General features: G+C 41.8%; 1 protein-coding gene across 1 annotated transcript in view; it reads left to right on the top strand.

Annotated features, from left to right (window-relative positions):
• The window catches only part of LOC126252008 (vacuolar protein sorting-associated protein 8 homolog), a 208,484-nt gene that overhangs the window by 172,385 nt on the left and 12,105 nt on the right, over positions 1 to 23,994 (top strand). Inside the window, exons 19-20 of the mRNA XM_049952792.1 lie at positions 7,369 to 7,675; positions 19,627 to 19,761. Of these exons, the coding sequence (XP_049808749.1) occupies positions 7,369 to 7,675; positions 19,627 to 19,761 (442 nt within the window). The remainder of the gene's footprint in view (positions 1 to 7,368; positions 7,676 to 19,626; positions 19,762 to 23,994) is intronic.

Below are 23,994 nucleotides of genomic sequence, written 5' to 3'. Positions count from 1 at the left end.
AAGGAGTCCTGCACATGAGTCATCTTCAAAGTCTTCTCGGCCATCTTGGAAACTCTTGAAGCACTCAAGAACTCATGTATGTGATACAGTCTTTGCCATACACTTCTTTCAGTAAAAGATAGGTTTCAGAAGCAGTTTTTCAAAGTTCCATGTGGAACTTCACGACAATTAGTTGCTCTATTGTTACATTCATTATATTTACAGCTTGCTGAATTTCCTCCCATGTGTGTGCGACAACTTGGCTGTAACACCATGAGTAGGGAACACTGCCAGTGTGATGCAGGCTAAGTCACCTTTGATTGTTCTTCTTCCAATGCTGTCACCTTTATTTTTGTTCTTGTGGTCTGTCTACTCTGTACCATGGCCATGCTCGAATTTATTCTTCTTGACTTCATATCCAGATAGGATGATGCTGTAAGTGTGTCTCACTACTTCCAACTAATACACATCTTCAGTGATAATCTTCTGTATTATTCTATCTATCTATATCAGTTGTGAAGACAGGTCCAAATATCATTAAGTCATGAACTCAGCCACATCGATCAGTACGCCCAACCACACTGAACTTGACTTAAGATCTAAGATTTACAATCTGCATTTGTCTTGAATGTTTACATTGAAGTGTATCCTTCAAGGGGCATCACAAAGACATAAACACGCACGTCCAGCAAGTGCTACTGTGCTCACCACGCCTAACCTTGCCCCTGCTATGTTGTGTCACTGCATATGCACCATATAGACATATCACAGATCGGGGTGTGCACAGTGGATTGTTCCCACTACATAAAATGTTTACAACAGAGACAGCCATCTTTCACCATCGTGAGCATTGTCAGTGGAACCTAGATCATTCTCACAAACCACCCTTGCTACACTACAAGCTCTTACACAAATGGAGGCCAAGCCACAGCAATTTGTCTACAGACACCAGAGATGTTGCATTCAACTGAGAAAGCTTCACGCTTCATAGCTATTGGTCGTTAATATTTGGCAGATGCATATTTTCTCTGTAGCAGCATCAGTCCCAGTATTTTATAGTCACATCCCATATATACAACGGAAGTTTTGGTATGTAACTTGATTTTAACATTGACTGGGGAGGTCATGTATGTAACCTGATACAGACCATTATATTTCATTAAAAGTCTTAGTTTTCCCTTTTGGTGTGTATGCATTGATAATCAACCTCCATTGGCCATATCTGAAGTGTAAAAGCTGACTTGCTTGATGTCCTATATGTTCATGCCTTTCCAGTTCATTTGTATTGGCACATCAAGCTCTTTGCCATACCTCACATATTCTTTTGCAAATTTCTTCCATAGAGTATCTTGTAGGGTGAAAAATCATTACAGGTATGGACTTTAGAATTATACATCCTTATGGCGTAACTAGGGACTGTGCCCCAGTTGCTTATGGGCTGTTGACATACCGAGTCACCACATTCTGTATTGTTTGGTGAACACATTTTGTGCATCTGTATGCTTGCAGATGAAATGGGCTCATCTGTAACTTGCGAATATGAAGCACAGGGCAGAAGTGTTTCATCATATCAGATAAGAAGCTAGTACCCTGATCATCTAAGGAGCTTCCCGACACACCAAATTTAAGAAGCCACTTATTCACTAATGCCGTAGCTGGTTGCTAGTTGAGAATTAGAGTGATAGATGTAATAATGGTTGTATGTAAGTATGTATGTATGTGTATATGTATTACCAGCCAGAGTTCTGTTGACTGGATGCAGAATATCAAGCCCCATCATTTCAGAAGATCTGGATGTCTCTGGCAACTTACGAAGAGGAATCTTTTCGTGGATGAGATCCCAGCATGTGCATTCTATGCATTTCTTCACATATTGATCCACATCATGTTTCCCTATAAACCACAAAAGCTTATTAGCTACTAGCCTATCAATCATTCATGCCCCCCCCCCCCCTCCCCAACCGACTTGCATGTTGTAACACTTCTTTCCTCAGCGAAATTGAATCACTATGTACAGTCAGCATTTTGCAGGTCCACAAAGTAAACCTTCGTGTGAACCGTGGGTGCGACATAATTCCTGATAGTTCATGTCAGCTGCCTGTTCTCTCTGACAGCCACTCACACTTTTTCCAGCTGTTTGCAACACTGCAATCTTGCAGCTCAAAGTGTGTATATTTATATGTTTTCTCCCAGGTTTGTGAATAAATGTATGATTGAACTCCATCAACATAAGAGCCCACCTGGATAATGTGATAGAGGTATCCTTCAATACCATTAGCCACTTTAAGGAAGCATGATCCTTTAATACTTTGGATTTCTGCCCATATAGGTAAAATCTAAAGTATGTGATTCCATAGATCACCACTAAACATTTCCTACTCTGTGTTTAACTGCCGAGAAGTGTATGCCAAGGGATGCTCCTGACTCGGAACACAACCAATTGGTAGTGTAGCAAGAAAGGATGAATTCCTTGTCTAAATATAGAAATGCCAGTACTGGGTCCTTGATTAGTGCTACCTTTAATTCCTGAAAGGCACACTTGTAATCTGTTGACCACTCAAATTTAATCCCTTTTCCTAACCAATGGTTTAACAGTTGAGCAGTTGGTGCATATCATACAATGTAAACTTTCACGGCCGGTATTGTCTTCACTTAAAACTTCCGGGCTGATAGGCCGTGGTCGAAGTATAAAACTGTCTCCTGACGTTTCGTCTCCGACTCTGGGAGACATCCTCGGAGGTAAAGCGGCGAACTGCGAAGAGAACTCGAGGAAGCGCTGATTATATAGGCAGTACAGAGGGCGCCACTATTGATCATGTGGCGTCGGCTATGAGATTGTCTCTGGTAATGCCAACATTCTCGATTGAAAGTAATCGATCGTCATGCTTGCGGTGCAACGTTGACATCCAAATTTTATCCAGTTTAACACCTTCGTCTTTCCTGTTAAAATTATTACGATGTTTATCAATCTCGATAGCCTCTCTATACATGCGTGCATAATAATGCGAGGTTTTTGATATGACGCTCATCTCGCTGAATTTTATTTCATGATCACCTTCCTGGTAAACATGTTCTGCTACGGCCGATTTATCCGTGTGACCCAGGCGGCAATTCCTCTTATGTTCGACAAGACGGGTGTTCACACTTCTCTTTGTGGTACCGATGTAAACCTGTCCACAACTACAAGGAATTTTATATACCCCCGGTGTAGCCAAATGGTGCCGTGCATCTTTTGCCGACCTTAAAAATTCTTTTATTTTCCTAGTAGGTCTGAAAATAGTTTCCACCCCATACTTGCCTAAAACTTTCCCAATGCGATCTGTGACCTTGCTAATGAACGGAAGGAAAACCTTGCCCATGGACGACTGTTGTTCGTCGTTACTCCTGATTCTCTGCCTAGAGCGAAGTGCTCGATCTATATCCTTGCTATAATAGCCATTCTTCACGAAAGTTGACCGTAGATGTTCAATCTCATCTTTTAAATAAACAGGTTCACAAAGTTTGTGCGCCCTGTCTACCAAAGTTTTCATTACACCTCTTTTTTGTCTAGGGTGGTGGTTTGAATCTTTGTGTAGATAACTATCAGTATGTGTGGGCTTTCTATACACCTTATGGCCCAACGTTCCGTCCGGTCGTTTAATCACAGACACATCCAGGAAGTTCAATTGCCCATTCCTTTCTGTCTCCATAGTGAATTGGATTTTCGGATTAATGCTGTTTAAATGTGTCAGGAAGGCATCCAACTCCTCTGCTCCGTGTGTCCATACTACGAACGTGTCATCGACATAGCGATACCATCTGGCTGGTCTCTTACTGGCAGTCTGCAATGCCCGTTGTTCAAAAGTCTCCATAAATAAGTTAGCCACAGCAGGACTGAGAGGACTGCCCATATCCACCCCGTCAATCTGTTCATAAAAGTCACTATTGTATTGAAAGTAGGTTGTGGTGAGGCAGTGTTGGAATAATGCCACAATATCGGTGGGAAAAATATCCGCTATGCATAAGATAGCTTCGATTACCGGAATCATGGTAAATAATGACACAACGTCAAAACTGACGAGGATATCATCCGTGCCCACGCTCGTTTCCTTTAACTTGTCAATGAAATGAGCTGAATATTTAATATGACTGTCTGTCCTACCAACATAAGGCTGCAGCATTGAGGCAAGGTGTCTAGCTAACTCGTGTGTTGGTCCGCCTATAGCGCTGACAATTGGCCTCAACGGAATCCCAGGTTTATGAACTTTGGGTAAGCCATAAAGTCTAGGTGAGTACACTTCTGTTTTACAAAGCAGCTTCTTATCGTCGGAACCAAATGAAGATGCTTTCACCAGTCGATTTGTCATTCTTAAAATCTTCATAGTCTGATCTTTCTGGAGCTTTTTGTAATTGGAGGGAACCAAAATGTCATTGATTTTTCCATGATAGTCCTCACTGTTCAGTATGATGGTGGCATTACCCTTATCTGCATTAAGAACAATAATATTTTTTTAACTCCATTTATATCCCTCAGCGCCTTCCTTTGAGCCTGCGACAAATTACTTTTAGGTGGCTTACATGTACGTAAAATCCTAGCCGTTTCCATCCAAATTACGTCAGCGGACTGCTGTGGAAGCTGACGGATACCGGCCTCAGTATTTGCTACAATGTCCTCTGTGGGTATGTTTTGGGGCGTCACAGCAAAATTGTTTCTTAGTAATACTATGCAGTGTGGTGATTGGAATAAGATTGACGGTCTAACATTCAAAACTATGGAAGTTAGTGCAGAAATATCAGCAAACAGGCAGAAGAAGTAGTTCAATAACTTACAGAACAACATTTCTGGGGGTTCAGTTGAGGACAATTCTCGAACTGTTATTAACCTGTCTGATAAAGATTTGTCAAAAGTTGAAATTTCTGTACTAGTGAAAGGAGGCAATTTCAGAAACTGCTAATACTAAATGAGGATCAGTTGAACACCCTCTTCACTAATGACATCAAATACTTGACCTGGGTCCGTGCAAAATTACATTTGCCAATACTTAGCATAAGACATGCTGCTCTTAGGCTGTTGTAACTTCCTCCATCTATTTCACATGTTCATTCATATACTCCGAAAAAAAAAAAAAAAAAAAAAAAAAAAACTATAGTATCAAGATAAGTCATACACTTCCTAGGTTTCAGGCTAAGCAGAACTCCATTTAGCAATCTTTGTATATTTTTAAGCCCGAGTGGTATCCAGCGACATTGAAAGTTTTAGGTCTAGCTTCTGGTACAACCCACAATGCAAACCCATTTTAAAGAAGTATTTGCAACCATCCAAATTGCCAAGTGTTTCTTTGATATTTGGTGTTGGCAGAGCCGTTGTGATAATTCATGCACTCGGATGTATGTAGTCACAACAAAATTGATATTTTTTAGTGCCATTCATTGCCTGTTTCACTCCCCATGGACAGTCACTGGTTTCTATAATACCTTCTGCCAGTTGTTTGTCATTAAATCCTTCCTTAAGCAGTTGTAAATGCTTCAGTACACAATATAGTGTCTTATAAATTGGGGAATTACTCCCTTTTGGTATGCAGTGTTGGGTAATAGGAATCGTGGGTAATAGACACTGTGCAATAAGCAAATCCCTAAATTGTAACAACTAGCTGATCACTGCCTTGCCAATGACTCACTTTACTTCAAATGAAGGATCACTAACTGTATGTTTGTGGTTGGAGTTTGTATATGACCTATGTATATCATCTTCCTCTAAAATACCCAATGTGGTGATCATTAAACCCTTCAGTTGATCGCATCTTCCATACCAAAACTATCCAAGTTAACAGGAACTATATATATACACCTCAGCTACATTATTTATGTGTACTATGCTCCTGCATACAAAATGGTGCATTGTATCCAAATCCTCATTATTCCCCAGTGGTTCAACCACTCATAACATTTCCTGTGGTAAGCCTGTACCATGGATACCCAAACTAAATTCTCTGTGCCTGGTAGTGTCTTGTTACAAGAACCCATCTTCAGCGTGGACCATGCACACACACGGTACACCTCCATGATTGGTTAGCCTTGCAACATTGCCTCATTTGCAGTGGTATCACCTAGTGAAAACAAAGTTCCACCAAGTTCAGTTGTGTGCTGCGAAATATTGATTTTGGCATAATGTTTAGTAAGAAAATAGAGCCCAACAGTCACAGAATACCCTTGTCACATTTCTGGCGACGCTTCCATATGCTCAGAAAGTCTTAGCCTTAAGGTTGAACTTGAGCTTTGTTGTCCCCAATGAATCTAAATCATTGTTACCAACTCCACCCGTGATATTTAATGAGGCACTCATAGTCTCTTTCTACCCAAGAGATGCAGTGCAGTGACCAATAGATGTACCCCTGTATCTGTTAAAAACCTATGTTCCTTGCCATCAACAAAACCCCACAAGCAGCATCCTATCTCTGCCTCTACCTGTGCAGTATCATATTTTATTGGGAACATTGTTCGACAGCTTTTACTTTCCCATTTGTTTTCGATGATCACTTCTCCTGGGACCGATTCTCTTGTTTCTTAGCCTTGCACTCACTCCTGTGCTTTCTAACCCACTTGCTCACGTTTGTAGCACTTTGGCTGATGACACTGTTTCCAGAGATGCCCTTCACACCCACATCTGTGACAATTTACTGTGAACCTTACACGACAGTCACCATGAGGCCTTGGTCGCTATATCTATTTCCTTTAAGTACATAGCTGCTGTGACAAAATCCAAAGAATTTGCCAGTCTAACCCTACATGACGTTTCAGCAGGAATACTGTACCAAAACACACAAAGTGCCATATTTTCAACTTCTCAGTGCAACACTGTACTGTATTCAGTTCTTATTCTTTAATCAACCCTTGATTTATCTTTCTGTAATGAGTGATTGTAATATAATGATTGATACTATGCATCACTCGTTCTTAGTATTGAACTAAAAGAATAGGGGAAAATCTTAGATCACTCATCAAGGGATGTGAAGAATCTAGTAGATAAACTTAATTTCAAACATAAACTGAAATCTTATGTGATGTATGACTCCTTCTGTTCCAAAGAAGAATTTATGAATGTGTAATACTGAAATGTTAAAGTTAATAATAATCAGTAGATGAAAAATTAAAAATAAGGATGACTAACTAACTAGCTAGTTATCTAAAACTTGTACCATATTGTGGCACAAACCCAGATACCTTCTTTTCATGAGTTATGCTCACCTTTTGAGCTCTAGTTCCTTAAATCAAAACACTTGCACATCAGCATGAGCATGTGGAAAGCTGCTAATTGCAGTAGTAATACTTTATTTTGGAAAAGTGTTCATGTAATGATTTCATTTTAAGAAATTCAACTTTAATTTCAGCAGTTTGCTTTTACATTCATAGATCACAAGGAAGTATGAACAGACTGACGCTACAGCTTATTTGCTGGAGAAGACTGGAGACTTCCAAGGAGCACTGCAGCTGTTACTGGGCCACCTTAACAGCAGAATAGATTTGTTAATTACAACATCAAGAGATGGAGTAAATAAGGTTGAAGAAGAAACTGCGGTGCGAGAGCTGACCACACGTCTCGTGGAACTGTGTAGAAGAGGTTCAGCCACACTGGATGAGGCTGGCCGTCACAGTGTATGGTTTCCTCTGCTCGACAGCCTCATGCGACCACAGCGCAATGAGACTACACGGCTGCTAGGTGGGTGAACTACATTTTCAGGAAGTAAGCATTATATGCACTTCTGGTAACCAGAGTATCTGCATTTGCAGCTGCCGTTGAAAAAGATTTACACATCCATTTGTATATTCGACAGGCTTTGATAAGGGTGTATGGCGGATGTCATGATATCCCCACCTTCCCTTTTTCCTGTTCAATTCATAGACAGAGTACCAGAACAACAACTTCGTTGCTTTGCATTTACTCTTATTGCTCCGATTTTACCATCATGGTCATTAAAAGAAATATGCGTGAAAGATAGTAATATTTCACTCTATTGTTTTTTAAAAGTACTGTCCTGGAATTGTAAGAGTAATGTTCTCTGTGATATACATTGTTTTTCTAACAGCGTCTGTCACTAGTCTTGGATGAGCGCTATCCAGACACTCCTGCATGACTAAACAAACCCATGATGTAACACACTGCACTTCTAAAGACCATCTGTGTTTCCTCTATTAATCCTGCATGGCAAGGCTCACAGACAGACAGCTGGTCATCAAGAATCAGTCAATGAAAAATTTCATTGGCTACCTCTTTTGTGGGTGAATCACATTATTTTCGTATTTTTCCAATGAAGAATGACATCTCCTTTCCCCAAGACCATATGAATATCAGTCTGTGACCAATTTGCATAACCCTTTTGTGGTCCATCTTTTTTTTAGTGTATTTAATGCTTGTGACTGTTAACAATGAGTGACTGTCATTAATCTGAAATTAATGAATTTCATCTTTATTTCACGAGCTGGCAGTCCAGTGTGGAGCTGTGCTGAATTCTTTCTGGTAATCTGGGAGAATTTTATGTTCAACTTAGGTGACTAGTGAATACAATGATCAAAGTTATCCCATAGATATTCAACTGGGTTAAGACGTAGAGAGACTGGTTGCAAGGGAATCGTGAAGAAGTCTTGATAGCATTCTTCCAGCCATTTACAGACACTAGTAACTGTGTAATGAGGCACATTACCTTGCTGAAAAATACCGTTCTCTATTAGGAAGACAATCATAATGTGGAGGAGAGTGTGATTTCATAATTTAATTGGTCAGTAATGCCTTCCATGTCGATTAATAGCCCTATATACACTATAACACAAAAATATCGCTCAGATGATAAAGCTGCCACAGAGCAGAGTGGTGCAGTGACATCATATTCTGTTGTGACTCTGCAATCTTTCAAAGTGCCGCCGCACAGTTACGTGCATCCTCTACATGCGGCGCTGTCTGCCAGCCACGCAGCAGCAGCACCACCTAAGCGGCCAGCCAGCCAGCAGCCGCTAGACTTGGACTCAGTTATGATTTGACTGTTAAAGTGTACACACGTCTTACTCTGTTTACTTGATCTATGGCTTTCATGTATTGCGTCTTCCTTGAAATATATTTGTTCAACTTGAAGTTATTACAATTGGTGACGAGGTAGTGATTTTTCTTTTCCATCGTTGACCCACATGTTTCCATGGCTACTTTAGAGCAACTATTGCAAGGTCTCATAGAACAGCAAACGCTTCTCACAAATGTGATTTGTGATTTCGTCGCGGCATCAAATGTGGGGCGTCTCTCGTCGTCGTCTCCACCTACTTTTCCTCCTTACGACGAGACGGTGGAAGACTGGTCTGATTACAAAAAAAGGTCTTCGACAGCACTTCTTAGCATTTCATGTCGCGGACGAACAAACATGTAAGTCTCTGTTCCTTTCATGGATTTCACCTCGAATGTATCAGTTGTTGTCGCAATTGGCTCCTTTGAAAGATCCTGCGTCTTTGTCCTTTGCTGAAATGTGCTCACTTCTGTCCGTCTATTTTCAAAAGCAAACGCATGTGGTAGCTTCTCGTGTTACCTTTTATCATTGTCAAAAACAACCAAATCAATCCTATCGTGCTTGGGCTGCTGAACTTCACGGTCTCAGTAGAAAGTGTCAATTTGTTACTGAAGTCCACAAAGTATCCTACGCCGATTCCATGGTACAGGATGCTATTATCCGATCGGTGCCCGACAAAGAAGTTAGGCAACGTGCCCTTCAGTTGGCAAATCCGACTCTAGATGAAGTCCTATCCATCGCTCAGTCTTTTGAAATTTCTCGCGCCGCTGGAGCGCAAATAGAGGCATGGGGCGACATCGGGGGTATACAACCTCTGTGCGATGTTGACGAAGCGTGTGGTGTGTCCCCACCGGCCGACGTGGCCGCAGTACGTTGCCAAGCACAGCCTCGGCCTAACCGTAAACAAACCTCTAAGAAACTGCAGCAAAACCCAAGGCAACTTCCTTCCTGTCCACAGTGTTTTACGAAACATTCATGAGAAGATTGTCCACAACGTTGGGCCGTGTGTCACAAATGCAAAAAAAGGGTCATGTGTCATCCATTTGCAAATCTGATCCATACATGATGTTCATGAACATGACGCTTATTCTGATTCTGTGTTGTCTGTCAATTGTACTTCTTCCCTTTCAGGGAAGTTATTCCTCACTGTCCAAATACTTGGTCGAGATGTTGGCATGCAGGTGGATACTGGTTCTGCTGCCACTATCATCAATTCTCAGGCGTATCTTCAGTTGGGTTCTCCAATCCTGTCACCTGTCACTAGGCAATTACGGACTTTCAATAAACGGAAGATTTCTCTCTTGGGACAATTTGATGCTGAGGTATCTTACAAATCTGTCGTTCGCAATGTTCCCATATTTGTGGTCGACCATAGTAACGTGGAGAATCTTTTTGGTTTGGATGCCTTTCACATTTTTGGGTTCTCCATAGATGACTCTGTCAATATCGTCTCTGATGCTTTTCCATATGCTCACTTGGATTCCTTGTCGACGACATTTTTGTCCCTTTTTTTCTCCTGGGTTAGGCCGTGCAAGCTCATATCACAATCAAACCCACTGCTCGGCCTAAGTTTTTTCGGGCTCGGCCCATTCCCGTGGCCCTTCGTGATCAGGTCAAATGGGAGCTGGATCGTCTCACTGCTTCAGGGGTTTTGCTTCCTGTCACTTCCAGTGAGTGGTCCTCTCCTGTCACCGTCGTTGCTAAGCCAAATGGTGATATTCGTCTCTGTGGCGATTTCAAAGCCACTGTAAATGCTCAATGCCTTATCGACATTTACCCTATGCCTCGACCTGTAGAATTGTTCACTAAACTTGCTGGAGGCCAGTATTTTTCTAAACTTAACCTGTCAGAAGCTTATCATCAACTTCCTCTCGACGCTGCTTCCCGGCAGTTTCTGGTCCTTAGCACGCCTTTCGGCCTCTATCAATACCAACGATCGCCATTCGGGGTTGCCAGCGCCCCTGCTCTCTTTCAGCGATTGTTGGAACAATTATTGCTCACTGTCCGTGGGTGTATAAATTACCAGGATGGCATTGTTGTCACTGGCTCCACCACTGACGAACATCTTCAAAATCTCCACACACTTTTTCATGTCTTACAGACTGCCGGTCTTAAGTGTAATCTTCAGAAATCAAAATTTTTTCAGGCGTCTATCACGTACTTGGGGTTTCAACTCTCTTGGGATGGTATTCGTCCGCTTCAGCAAACTGTCGCTGCGATCGATACCCTTCCTCGCCCTACATCTGTTAAGGAACTGCAGGCCTTCTTGGGGAAAATAGCATACTATCACAAGTTTTTACCGTCTGCTGCTTCGTTGGCTCAGCCGTTGCATCGCCTGTCGCATAAAACCGTGCATTTTCACTGGTCTGCGTCATGTGATGAGGCTTTCCAGAAATTGAAGACTATGCTGAAACGGGCCCCGTGCCTGGCTACTTATCGACCTGGCCAGCATCTTGTTCTTGCCACGGATGCCTCTCAATGCAGGGTCGGTGCAGTCCTTGCGCGCCGTTTTCCTGACGGTTCTGAACAACACATTGCTTATGCCTCCAAAACGCTCACGGATGCCCAACAGAAGTATTCTCAAATTGAAAAAGAAGCTTTGGCCATTATTTATGCTCTTCATAAGTTTGGTGTTTTTCTCTATGGATCCACTGAGCGAGGTGGCGCTGTGGTTGGCACGCTGGACTCGCATTCGGGAGGACGACGGTTCAATCCCGTCTCCGGCCATCCTGATTTAGGTTTTCCGTGATTTCCCTAAATCGCTTCAGGCAAATGCCGGGATGGTTCCTTTGAAAGGGCACGGTCGATTTCCTTCCCCATCCTTCCCTCACCCAAGCTTGCGCTCCATCTCTAATGACCTCGTTGTCTACGGGACGTTAAACACTAATCTCCTCCTCCTCCTCTATGGATCCAAATTTCATCTTGTTACGGATCACAAACCACTTGTTTCCTTGTTTCATCAATCAACGTCACTTCCTGACAAGGCTGCACACCGCCTCCAGCGTTGGGCTCTTTACTTGTCTCGTTTCAATTCTGAGATTCATTTCCGGCTGACGGCTCAACATGCGAATGCTGATGCACTGTCTCGCCTTCCCATGGGTCCTGATCTGGCATTCGATATGGACGAACTTTTGTGTTTCCACCTGGATGTTGCCGAGCAGCGGGTTGTGGACGGGTTCCCCATCACGGGGGGCCGGCTGGCAGCTGCTACATGTTCTGAACCTACCCTCTCCCGGGTTTTATGCTGTATTCAGAAGGGTTGGCCAGATTGTCCATCCGCTAAGACTTCTGATCCGTTGCGGAACTACTACGCTTTGCGTTACTGCCTCACAGCTAGGGATGGTGTTATCCTCCTTTCACCGAAAATGCTTCGCCACATGTTGTTGTACCTGCGTCTTTGCGTGCTTCGGTCTTGCGCCTCCTTCACCACGGGCACTGGGGTGTCTCTCGCACAAAATCTCTAGCGCGCCGTCATGTGTACTGGCCCAGCATTGACTCTGAAATCGCACACATGGTTGCTGCCTGCGGCCCTTGTGCGTCAGAGGCCACCACCCCGAAGTCATCTTTGTCACTGTGGCCTTCACCTGAGAAGCAATGGGAGCCTATTCATGCTGACTTCGTGGGACCTTTTTTAGGTACTTATTGGCTTCTCGTTATTAACGCCTACTCTAACTTTCCTTTCATTGTCTGTTGCACGTCGCCTACCACCGCGGCAACCACCAATGCTCTAGCTCGCATTTTCTCTTTGGAAGGCCTTCCCTCTACTCTTGTTACTGATAATGGTCCGCAATTTGCCTCTTCTGATTTTGTGGATTTTTGTGCCCGTCACGGCATCATGCATGTCACGGCCCCTCCGTTCCATCCACAGTCAAACAGTGAGGCTGAACAACTGGTCTGCACATTTAAGGCTCAGATGAGGAAACTCTTGACTTCTTCTTCTGCTGATGATGCGCTTCTCCAATTTCTGGCTTCTTATCGTTTCACCCCCATGGGCGACCACAGCTCGGCTGAGCTCTTACATGTCCGACAGCCCCGCACGCTACTTCATCTTCTGCGGCCTTCCACCACATGGCTGTGGGTGCCTTCGCTTGGCCGATTCAGTGCCGACGACCTTGTATGGGTGCGGGGACATGGCAGGCGGCCAAAATGGAGTCCTGGCCACATCTTATGACACCGTGGCGAACGCCTGTATGAAATCCAGACAGACACGGGTGTTGCAGTGCGTCATTCGGACCAGCTTCGGCCTCGTGTGCCGGCAACGCCTGTTCCGGATGCCGCTACACCACCTTTGGCTCTACCTGATGCTCGGGATACTGGAATCTCTCATTACTCACAATGCAGTACTCTCACCATCATATTGGTGCCAGTACAAGAACTGACGCCACCAGGAGACATGCCCATGCAGGAACCAGATGACCATCATCTGTCGGAGCAACTCTGCTCGCCTCCTTATCCTACGGACGCGGACACATTGCCCATGTCTCCTGTTATAACAACCGGACTTGCCGCAACTGGCAGATTGGTGCACGGGGCCCCAGCAGGTTTGACCCCCACGTCTCCTGTCATCTCGATCCGTTATCATCGGGGACACTTCCGTGCGTACGGGAAGCCTCCTCCTCGAGACTTTACGGCCAGTCAAACAACACCAATGGACGTTAGCCACCTCCATCAAGACCTGTGCAAAAAATTCAAGGGGGGGGGGGGGGGGGGGAGTGTTGTGACTCGCCGATCTTTCAAAGTGCCGCCGCGCAGTTACGCGCGTCCTCTACATGCAGCGCTGTCTGCCAGCCATGCAGCAGCAGTGCCACCTAAGCAGCCAGCCAGCAGCTGCTAGACTTGGACTCAGTTATAATTTGACTGTTAAAGTGTACACAGGTCTTACTCTGTTTACTTGATCTGTGACTTTCATGTATTGCGTCTTCCTTGAAATATATTTGTTCAACTTGAAGTTATTTCACTTTCCATGGTGCACAATGTCTTGCCTGTAATGTATGTGACTAGAGCACTTCCAGGAGAATGAGGGTTAAAATCTCCTTCCCCGTATAAAGATTTAGGTTTTCATTAGTTTTTGTAAGCAGCTTGAAGACAGTTGCTGGGATGGTTCATTTGAAAAGGATATGGTCAATTTCCATATCCATACTTCACCGGCACATAGTTGTCCTGAATCTAATGGTCTCATTGCTAATGGGATGTTAAGCCTTAACATTCATTCATAAAGCTACTCCCACTGCCTTGCTTTCTTGCAGTGTTTGTATTCACAATGGGACCTTACAGATTGGCTCTGTTTGATTTTCTTCATACTTAAAGGATTTGAAGGTTATTGCCCAACCATGAATGTCATAAAGCAGTAAGACACATTTTTCAAAACAATTTGGAAATAAAGCCTTTGAAATCAAAAGATTTGTGAGCACTGTTAAGTGTAAAACAGTTGTAATTCATTAACAAATTCATCGGTAGCTCAGGGTATTTTGTAATTGATTTTAATTATGAAGTTGCTGGTGTGAGTCTTGTTAATATCATACCTTTTCAAAGCTTTTTAAAAAAAATCCATATTTACTAACAAAAATTGAATCATTATTTATTAATAAAAAAGATTGTTTTATTTTGAAGTAGTGGTAATATGAAAATAAATTAAAATGTAAAACAGACATGTTAATGACATTTTGTTAAATGAAAAAGATTATGCACATGAATACTACTGTTCAGTAATAAGAAATTAGAAAGTGTCTAATTTTCTATTTGATGTTTCGCATATTTATACCATATTTTAATTTATTGTGAATATTCTTATTTTCATGTGAATAGTAATGAAAAACGAAAAGATCTATTTTTTTCTGGAAAATTATCATTCTGTATTTGTTTATTAACATTTCCATTTGTTAATAAATATGAAATTTTAAAAAATATGCTATTAGCAAGATCTGCACTAGCAACTTTGTAATTACTAGCCGGTGGTTAACTATGGACGATTTTGTTAAAAATTTACAAATATTTTGTCCTTTGCAGTGCTCAGAAATCTTCTAATTTTCAGAGGGAATGTTTTCAGATATTTTGAGAATTGCATCACACTGTTTTAGGAAACTGAAATGCAGGTGCTGTAAGTGTGAAAAAGAAACTGGATCGGGCTGCCTCATAGGATCCCCTTGTCATACATTTATTACCAGATAAGCAGACAGCCAGACCATCTTTCATATTAAGTGAATAATGTAACAACACTAAGTTTTCCGTCAAAACTCGACATCAAAATTTGGTGTTGTATAGAAAATTATTTCAAAAGGAAAATTCAGTTGATGAAACAGTTAAATTACAAGGAGATGGAATGGGTGGTCGGTATATATCTCCAAGAGGCAAAATTCTGAGTTCATCCAATAGAAAAACTTAATAGTATTCTGAGAAGGAAAGTTGCTACTCACCATATAGCAGAGATGCTGAGTCACAGATAGGCACAATAAAAAGACTCACACAATTATAGCTTTTGGCCATTAATGCCTTCATCCACACACACACACACACACACACACACACACACACACACACACACACACACACACACACACACACACGGACTGCAGTCTCAGACAACTGAAAGCACACTGCCAGTGGTTTCAGTTGCCTGAGACCGCAGTCGTGTGTGTGAGTTGTGTTTGCGTGGTGAATGTGTGTGCATGTGCATATATTGTTGTCGAAGGCCTTAATGGCCGAAAGCTATAATTGTGAGAGTCTTTTTGCTGTGCCCATCTTAAACTCAGCATCTCCACTATATTGTGTGTAGCAACTTTCGTTCCCATAATATTGTTTCATTCCGTCCTGGATTTTCCACTGTTAGAAGAACTTAAACATTAACTTTAAGAGCTAGTATGTTCCTTCCTCAGGGAGGAAAGAGGCTTTATTGCTTATTGGTTGGTTTTATATAGGCTGAGGTTTTTATATGAGCCTCGGTGTGGCGGAGGAAAATGTCAAGGAAAATGACTTTGGGTTTGTGAAATGGCTAGATGCATTTCAGTTAGGAAAAGGCGTTAAGCTGTAGTGGGAATTTGAATAGTTCTTCTTCACTAGGAATCCAGCCAATAAAGATATCAAAATCTTAACCAGGCCAGGGGACCCAATGTCTCGATGTTGAGGAATGCCTCAATTGGCCATGTAAGGTGAATTAGTTATGGGTAAGGATGAAGTTGGTTGGTGTGACAGTAAATAAGGTTTTTGAGAGATTTTTTGGTTGGCTTTGGGCTAAGGTATTGATCGAGGGCTGAAAGACTATGCACATGTCACATATTAGTGTAGAGCGAGATCAAATCAGTTAGTGATGTGAAGGTTTACTTGGGATAAGGGTGGGAATAGATTCGAGATATTCTCTCTTACCTAGGATAGGAAGCTCTGTTTTTTACTTTGGAGATGCTTGTCTACTGCAGCTGAAATGTGTTCTGTTGAGGTTTTGAAGCCTGCTACAATGGGAGAGCCAGAGTGTTTATGTTTTTGTATTTTGGGTAATAGAAGATAAGACTGCAAGGGTTTTGAAGTGTCGGACATCAGTCGGGTGAGTCTGTAAAACTCAGCAGTGGGAGTTCCTTACTAAGGAAACTGTGGCGAGGTGGCCACGATGTTACTCTCAGTGAGTTGCGGGTGTGCTCCTTGCTGAAGAATCATGAACGTCAGCTCGTGACCATGGAGTCCTCTGGTGTGCGGAAGGACATAGGGGCCAGCATTTGGAGGCATGTGACTGGCAGCAGCAATGTAGAGCCAATGGTGACACCACAGACTTGGAGGAAAACAATCTGGCCTGTTTGTGTGTATATCGGACTGTTTTCCGGTGCTCAACAGGAGCCTTGTAGCAAGCAGGCGAAATGGGCAGCCACGTAGGATACACGGCTGCATGAAGTATAGTTGAATTGTAGGTGGTGGTGATACAACATCAGAGATCCGGAGGGGTAAGAATTATTATGGAGGATTTGTGATGAGTGTGGGGTTTTTTAGAATTTTCTATATCTCAGTTTGGATGGGAGGAAGAGGTCATTTAGAAAACTTTTATATGTCACGGTGTCCAGAAGCTGTTGAAGCTCCTGTAGCTCATACTCCATATGCTTAAGTATCACAATGGTCAAGTCTGTGCACAGGGAAGATAGGGTAAAGTAGTCTGTCTTCAATTTATGGATAGCTTGTGACTCGGTCGCCCAATAGGTGGTGATGCTGAAATTGAGGAATTCTTGGTATATTTGAGAAATTAGACTTTTTCTGTTATAACCCTGTTGTCAGCATGAGTACATACACCATATATTTGCTATTGTAATTCATGTTATTTCTGGACATCAGTGACATGTGAATCTCTGTAGTTTCAGTTCAATCTACATCTGTACTCTGCAAACCACTGTCAAGTGCATGACAGATAGTACATCCCATTGTACGAGTTATATGGTTTCTTCCCATTCCATTCATAATCAAAGTATGAGAAGAATGATTGTTTAAATGCCTCTGTGCATGCTGTAATTAATTGAGTTTTCTCCCCGCAATCTGTATGTGAGCAAGATGTAGGGATTGTAGTATATTCTTAGAGTTCTCATTTAAAGCAGGTTCTTGAAACATAGTAGTTAGTCTTTCTAGGGATAGCTTACATCTGTCTTCTGGAGTCTGCCAGGTCAATTTCTTCAGCATATTTGTGACACTCTCCCACAGATTAAACAAACTTATGACCATTCGTGGTGCTCTTCTCTGTATACATTCAGTATTTGCTGTTAGACCTATTTAGTACAGGTCCAACACACTTGATGAAGGGTTGCACGAGTGATTTGTAAGCAATCTCCTTTGTAGACTGATTGCGTTTCCCATATATTCTACTAATAAACCGAAATTCACCATCTGCTTTACCCACGACCGAGCCTTTGTGTTCATTCCAGTTCATATCCCTACAAAGTTTTACACACAGATATTTGTACGAGTTGGGCGATTCCAAATGTGGCTCATTGATATTATAGTCATAGGATACTATTGTTTTTTTTCATTTTGTGACATGCAAAATTTTACATTTCTGAACATTTAAAGCAAGTTTTCATTCTTTGTGTCACTTTGAAATCTTATCAAGATCTGATTGAATATTTACACAGCTTCTTTCAGACAGTACTCCATTGTAGACAACTGCATATCTTGCAAAATGTGTGAAGTTACTGTCAGTATTGCCCTTAAGTCATTTATAGACACCATGAACAGCTACGGTCCCAATATATTTCCCTGGGACACACCCAAAGTTACTTTTATATCTAACAATGACTCTCCCCCATGATAACATGCTGTGTCCCACCACCCCCTACTAAAAAATCCTCAATCCAGTCATAAATTTCGCTTGATACTCCATACATCAGTACAATGATGCTCTTACAACTCACAGACTATACTCATCTACATCTACATGATTACTCTGCAATTCACTTTTAAGTGCTTGGCAGAGGGTTCATCGAACCACAATCATACTATCTCTCTACCAGCGCACGGGAAAAACGAACACCTAAACCTTTCTGTTCGAGCTCTGATTTCTCTTATTTTATTTTTATGATCATTCCTACCTATGTAGGTTGGACTCAACAAAATATTTTCGCCTTCGGAAGAGAAAGTTGCCGACCGAAATTTCGTAAATAGATCTCGCCACAACGAAAAAAGTCTTTGCTTTAATGACTTCCATCCCAACTCGCGTATCATATCTGCCACACTCTCTCCCCTATTACGTGATAATACAAAACAAGCTGCCCTTTTCTGCACCCTTTCGATGTCCTCCGTCAATCCCGCCTGGTAAGGATCCCACACGGCACAGCATTATTCTAACAGAGGACGAACGAGTGTAGTGTAAGCTGTCTCTTTAGTGGACTCGTTGCATCTTCTAAGTGTCCTGCCAATGAAATGCAACCTTTGGTTCGCCTTCCCCACAATATTATCTATGTGGTCTTTCCAACTGAAGTTGTTCGTAATTTTAACACCCAGGTACTTAGTTGAATTGACAGCCTTGAGAATTGTACTATTTATCGAGTATTCGAATTCCAACGGATTTCTTTTGGAACTCATGTGGATCACCTCACACTTTTCGTTATTTAGCGTCAACTGCCACCTGCCACACCATACAGCAATCTTTTCTAAATCGCTTTGCAACTGATTCTGGTCTTCAGATGACCTTACTAGATGGTAAATTACAGCATCATCCGCGAACAACCTAAGAGAATGGCTCAGATTGTCACCCAGGTCATTTATATAGATCAGGAACAGCAGAGGTCCCTGGACACTTCCCTGGGGAACACCTGATATCACTTCAGTTTTACTCGATTTGTCGTCTATTACTACGAACTATTTCAGAAATGTTGCCTCCTTTGCCCCCTAAGACCAATGGTTAGCCCTAATTTTAACAATTCACATAAATGATATTCCTTTCCCCCTGAAAACAGTGAGCACTATCTCTACAGACAGCTGTCAGCCTTTTATGTACCTCCTTCACCAATGCAAGTAATCTGCCACATATCTCGATTTCTGTGCTGAAAGTTTCATATATGAGGTTTGTTTGTAATAATGTTATTTGTGGGGTGTGAGGTTTTGTGGAGTTGTACAGGTGTTTACACATGAAATGTTATAACCAGAGCTGTTCTGACAGTTTTGCAGGAACTCACGCAACAGTTGTTGATGGCTATGAGCAGCTTTGTCTCATTGCCCGCTATGCTGCAAGTTGTTCTCCAGGATCCTGCATATGCTGGTGGCAAGTTTGGAGACATAAGGGAACTTATGATGGGTTAGTAAATGATTGAAATTAAAATTATTGTAGAATTGACACTATGAATAGGAATAATTGAGAAATATTTTGTATTTTTCAAAATGTTGATTGTAGTAGACCCGGCAGGAACAAAATGACCAAATTCGTTGTCAGATACACAACCTTTTATATGAATTCTTCTGTGCCCAGTGTGTAAAATGGTTTGGTATACAGTAAAGGTACCTGTGACTTCAGGTGTCATTTATATAATTTCTCTATTATTGAGCAGTACATGTGCTGACAGTTGTTCATATACAAATAGTGCACCCTTTAAAGGGAAAAAAGACACAGTAGTACATTCAGTTTCTAAATAATTGTAAATACAAGCTGATATATCAGCAAACATGTAAGTTACTAGCATTGATATATTATTTACCAATAACCAGGAATAGAATAAAATCATTTTATTTTATGGCCAAAATCGATGATATTTTTTGCCAAATTTATCACCCCCACCCCCCCGGGTCACCAAATTGAATGTGTTTGTATGGTAAATTCAAAGTATCTCGCTAAAGTCAGTGTTGTTTGTTTTGGCAAATTCAGTGTAATTTTGATGATGTTTGTTGTGAAATTTGGTGTTTTTTGCCAAATACCATGTTAATTGCACTAAGTTCAGTGCTGTTTTCATCACCACCTTGAAATTGGTAATGGGAAATGAACTGCCAGTTTAAGAATACAATTATTAATTATTACTAATATCAATGAACTACCATCCTGGAAAAATTACAAATTTCTCTGTAACCCCTAAAAATTGCAGATTTTGCATTACCTGTCTAAAGACCTCTAATTCCACGTTATTTTTTGCTTTATCGTTTTTACAAATTTTTTCTGTCCCTATTAATAACACATCTACGTGTACACTATACTCTCTTTCCTACTCGGCAGGAAATAATCATTATGTAGTAAATAATAATTTTACCAGATGGTAAGTCCCCCCTGACCCGGGGTTGTGGGTGACTTCTGAACTGTACTCCATTCCCTAAACCTCTCCAGTCATTTTCCTTCACCCCTTTTCCTTCCCCTTCAACACTTCTGTCAGGAGGAGGAGCCACTGGCTCCAAAATCTTGTAAAAGTTGAATCCTTGTGTGTGTGTGTGTGTGTGTGTGTGTGTGTGTGTGTGTGTGTGTGTGTGTGTGTGTGTACGCGCGCGCCCTTGTTGCCGCTTGGTGAGTAGGTTTTTTTATCTATCCGTTTATATTACATTATCAATAATTGATTATTTTTATTGTTATATTCAATCATACAATACCTGCAGACGACACCAACTACTATTACCCTACGCATGCACCTGCCTCCCACCTTTCACGATCAGTTCCTACACCTGCCACCAATAATGATTCATCATATCACATAAATATGTTGTTCTTGTAGTTACCAGTCCAGTGAGTGATTTGATGCAGCTCTGTGTGATACTCTTGTCTTGTGTAAGTGTTTCTGTATATGCATAATTGCTGTAAATATGAGGGCATACTGGAGAGCAATGTCTCCATTTTTTTTTATGTGAAAAATTATAAAGTTTTTTATAGAAAAAAATGTTATTAACGTTCTCCATCTTTTTTCTTCATGTCTACATATTTATTTCTCAAAATAGTCACCCTGGCGACAAACGAGAGGTCAGCTGCAGTGTAACACGTGTTAAGTTCGGTTCGCGAAATTTAGTTGAATTCGAAGGTGTTCTCGCAGGTGGTGTTGTCTAGTACAAGTGGAAATCGTGTAAACAACAGTGTTCTGTGCAGTAGTGCTATTTTTTTTTTTCTGTGCTCCGCCAATATCTTCGAGAAAATGGTAAACAGAAGAGTCAACAGCAGCGCGTCCAGCAGCGGGGAAGCAGCAGGTGCGGCGGGCCCGCTCTTAGCGGAAGGTGCGGCCGCGGCTCCCGGCATAGCGGAGCTGGTCCGCTCTGAGGTAAACGCTGCGCTTCGCGATAAAAACAATCTCGATCTGATCGCAGGCACTATATCAGATACTGTAACGGCAGCAGTATTGGCCAAAATGCGTGAAACTATTGAGGCCAATACTGCCGAAATTACAGCACTAAAAAAGTCTGTGTCTGAATACGAGAAAAAGGCACGAGAGTTGGAAGTGAAACTATCTGCCGCAACTGACGAGTTAGAACAGTACCAAAGGCGAAATAGTCTACGACTGTTTGGAGTAGTAGAAAATAAAGAAGAAGACACGGACAACCTGCTTATACAGGTTGCGCGTGAAAAATTAGGCGTAGAAGTGACCAAGGCAGACATTGACAGGAGCCATCGGGTGGGACGAAAACTACCAGGTGCCACCAAACCTCGTCCAATAATAATTAAATTTATCTCGTACCGAAAAAGGGCAGAGATCTTTACCCAGAAGAAGAAGTTAGCAAGGACAGGGCTTACAATAAGGGAAGATCTGACACACGAACGGCTAAAGATTTTTAAACAGTGCCATATCCCATTTCGGTCTTCAGAATGTGTGGACTCAGGATGGCAGAGTAATCATTAAGACAGCAGCTGGAAAGAAGACAGTCACAAACATGACAGAACTGAATAGTATTAAGTGAAGCTACTCGAGCCAAAAGTGCAAACTTAACACCATTTGAAAATTGTAACAGCCCTATACTCAGATATAGTCTTGTAATTTTATTAATTTTTTAATTATACCCATATTTGTACCTTCAACTAATTGTTTTTGTAACTGTATTAACTTTTCACTATTTTTTTGTGTCTGTAGCTCTAACCATTACTTAATTTTAGTTACTGCTAATACTTTTTTCATTTTCTCAGTTTATTCTCTTCCGTTCTGAATTAGTTCTATTGCAATTATTAGTTTCTCCTTTAGTTCATTAATCACCCATCCCTTCGGTTTAAATTGTTCATAACAAAAATCACTATCAGTATCACTTTAGCAAATTTCAATCTAATTGTAGCTTCCTACGATAATCACTACCAGCATCACTTTAGTAAATTTCAATTTAATTCTAGCTTCCTACGATAATCTATTAATTATTAAGCTTACTTCTCTCTGCTGGCAGCATCGGCCTCTTAAATCACTCCCTTTTCCCTTATTTCCACCCTAAGCTGTTTCAAATACGCTAATTACATTTCTCCTCGTACGACAGAGGATACACAGTGACACACAGCCGTCACTATTTTGGTCATATTCTCCTTGCACCGAATACCACTAATCCATTTTCTATACTCCCGCAACCTCAGGAAATCTCTAGCAGTCGCCTTTCTTTCGGCACTCGCGGTGTCACACACAGGGCGCGCAAAATCTCGGACACCCCTGTGTTATGTCACTTGGCGGAAGCAGCGGCCAGTGCCCCTCGCGGCAGGTAGTGCCTAACAAAGGGACAAACCAGTCTGCCATCCTAGTTCAGGCTGCCCAGCGGAACGCGTCAGAGCTTTTAGCAGCTCACTGCAACATCCAGTCTTTACCTGCACATTACGAAGAACTTAGCCTCCTCTTCAACCAACTAAACTACCACGTAATCCTCTTATCCGAAACGTGGTTGAAACCACACATATCCTCTGCATCTATTCATCTCCCAGGGTACACATTTCTTAGGGCAGACAGATCAAAAAAGCGAGGTGGCGGCGTCGGCACGTATATACGAACAGATCTCAAAGCGAAAGTCTTATGTACGTCAAATCTTGCTGAAGAAAAAGAGGCTGAATTCATGTTCATTGAAATAAATATACAAAGTCGGAAATTCTTGACTGGCGTCGTGTACAAGCCGCCAAAAATAAGCTCAATGAGTTCCTTCCAGTCAGAATTACATTCACTTCAGTGTCAATACGAACATGTCATCGTAATGGGTGACTTGAACATAGACCTGCTAAGAGACACTCCCTCCGCAATAAACCTAAGAAGACTGTTTAGTTGCAATAGCATGAACATTCTTCCATTACAACCTACACACCATACGGCGCACAGTCATACTCTTATAGATGTAATCGCAACGAAACAGACTGACAAAGTAAGAGATGTTGGTCAAACATCGGCCCCTGGCCTCTCAGCACATGATGTAATATTCCTGGCCTACTCTGTGCAGCCCCCAAGGATCAAATCGCGTTACATAACTTGTAGGAACATGAAACGTATTGACCTTGACGCTCTAACAGCCGATTGCTCAGAAATCTCATGGCATCAAATATTCAGAAAACCCACAATCGACGGCAAAATTAATGAACTTGGTGATAAACTCACTGCCCTCTATGACAAACATGCAC

Source organism: Schistocerca nitens, chromosome 4 (assembly GCF_023898315.1).
Source record: "Schistocerca nitens isolate TAMUIC-IGC-003100 chromosome 4, iqSchNite1.1, whole genome shotgun sequence".
Lineage (NCBI taxonomy): Eukaryota > Metazoa > Arthropoda > Insecta > Orthoptera > Acrididae > Schistocerca > Schistocerca nitens.
This window is presented reverse-complemented; position numbering and strand designations above follow the sequence as displayed.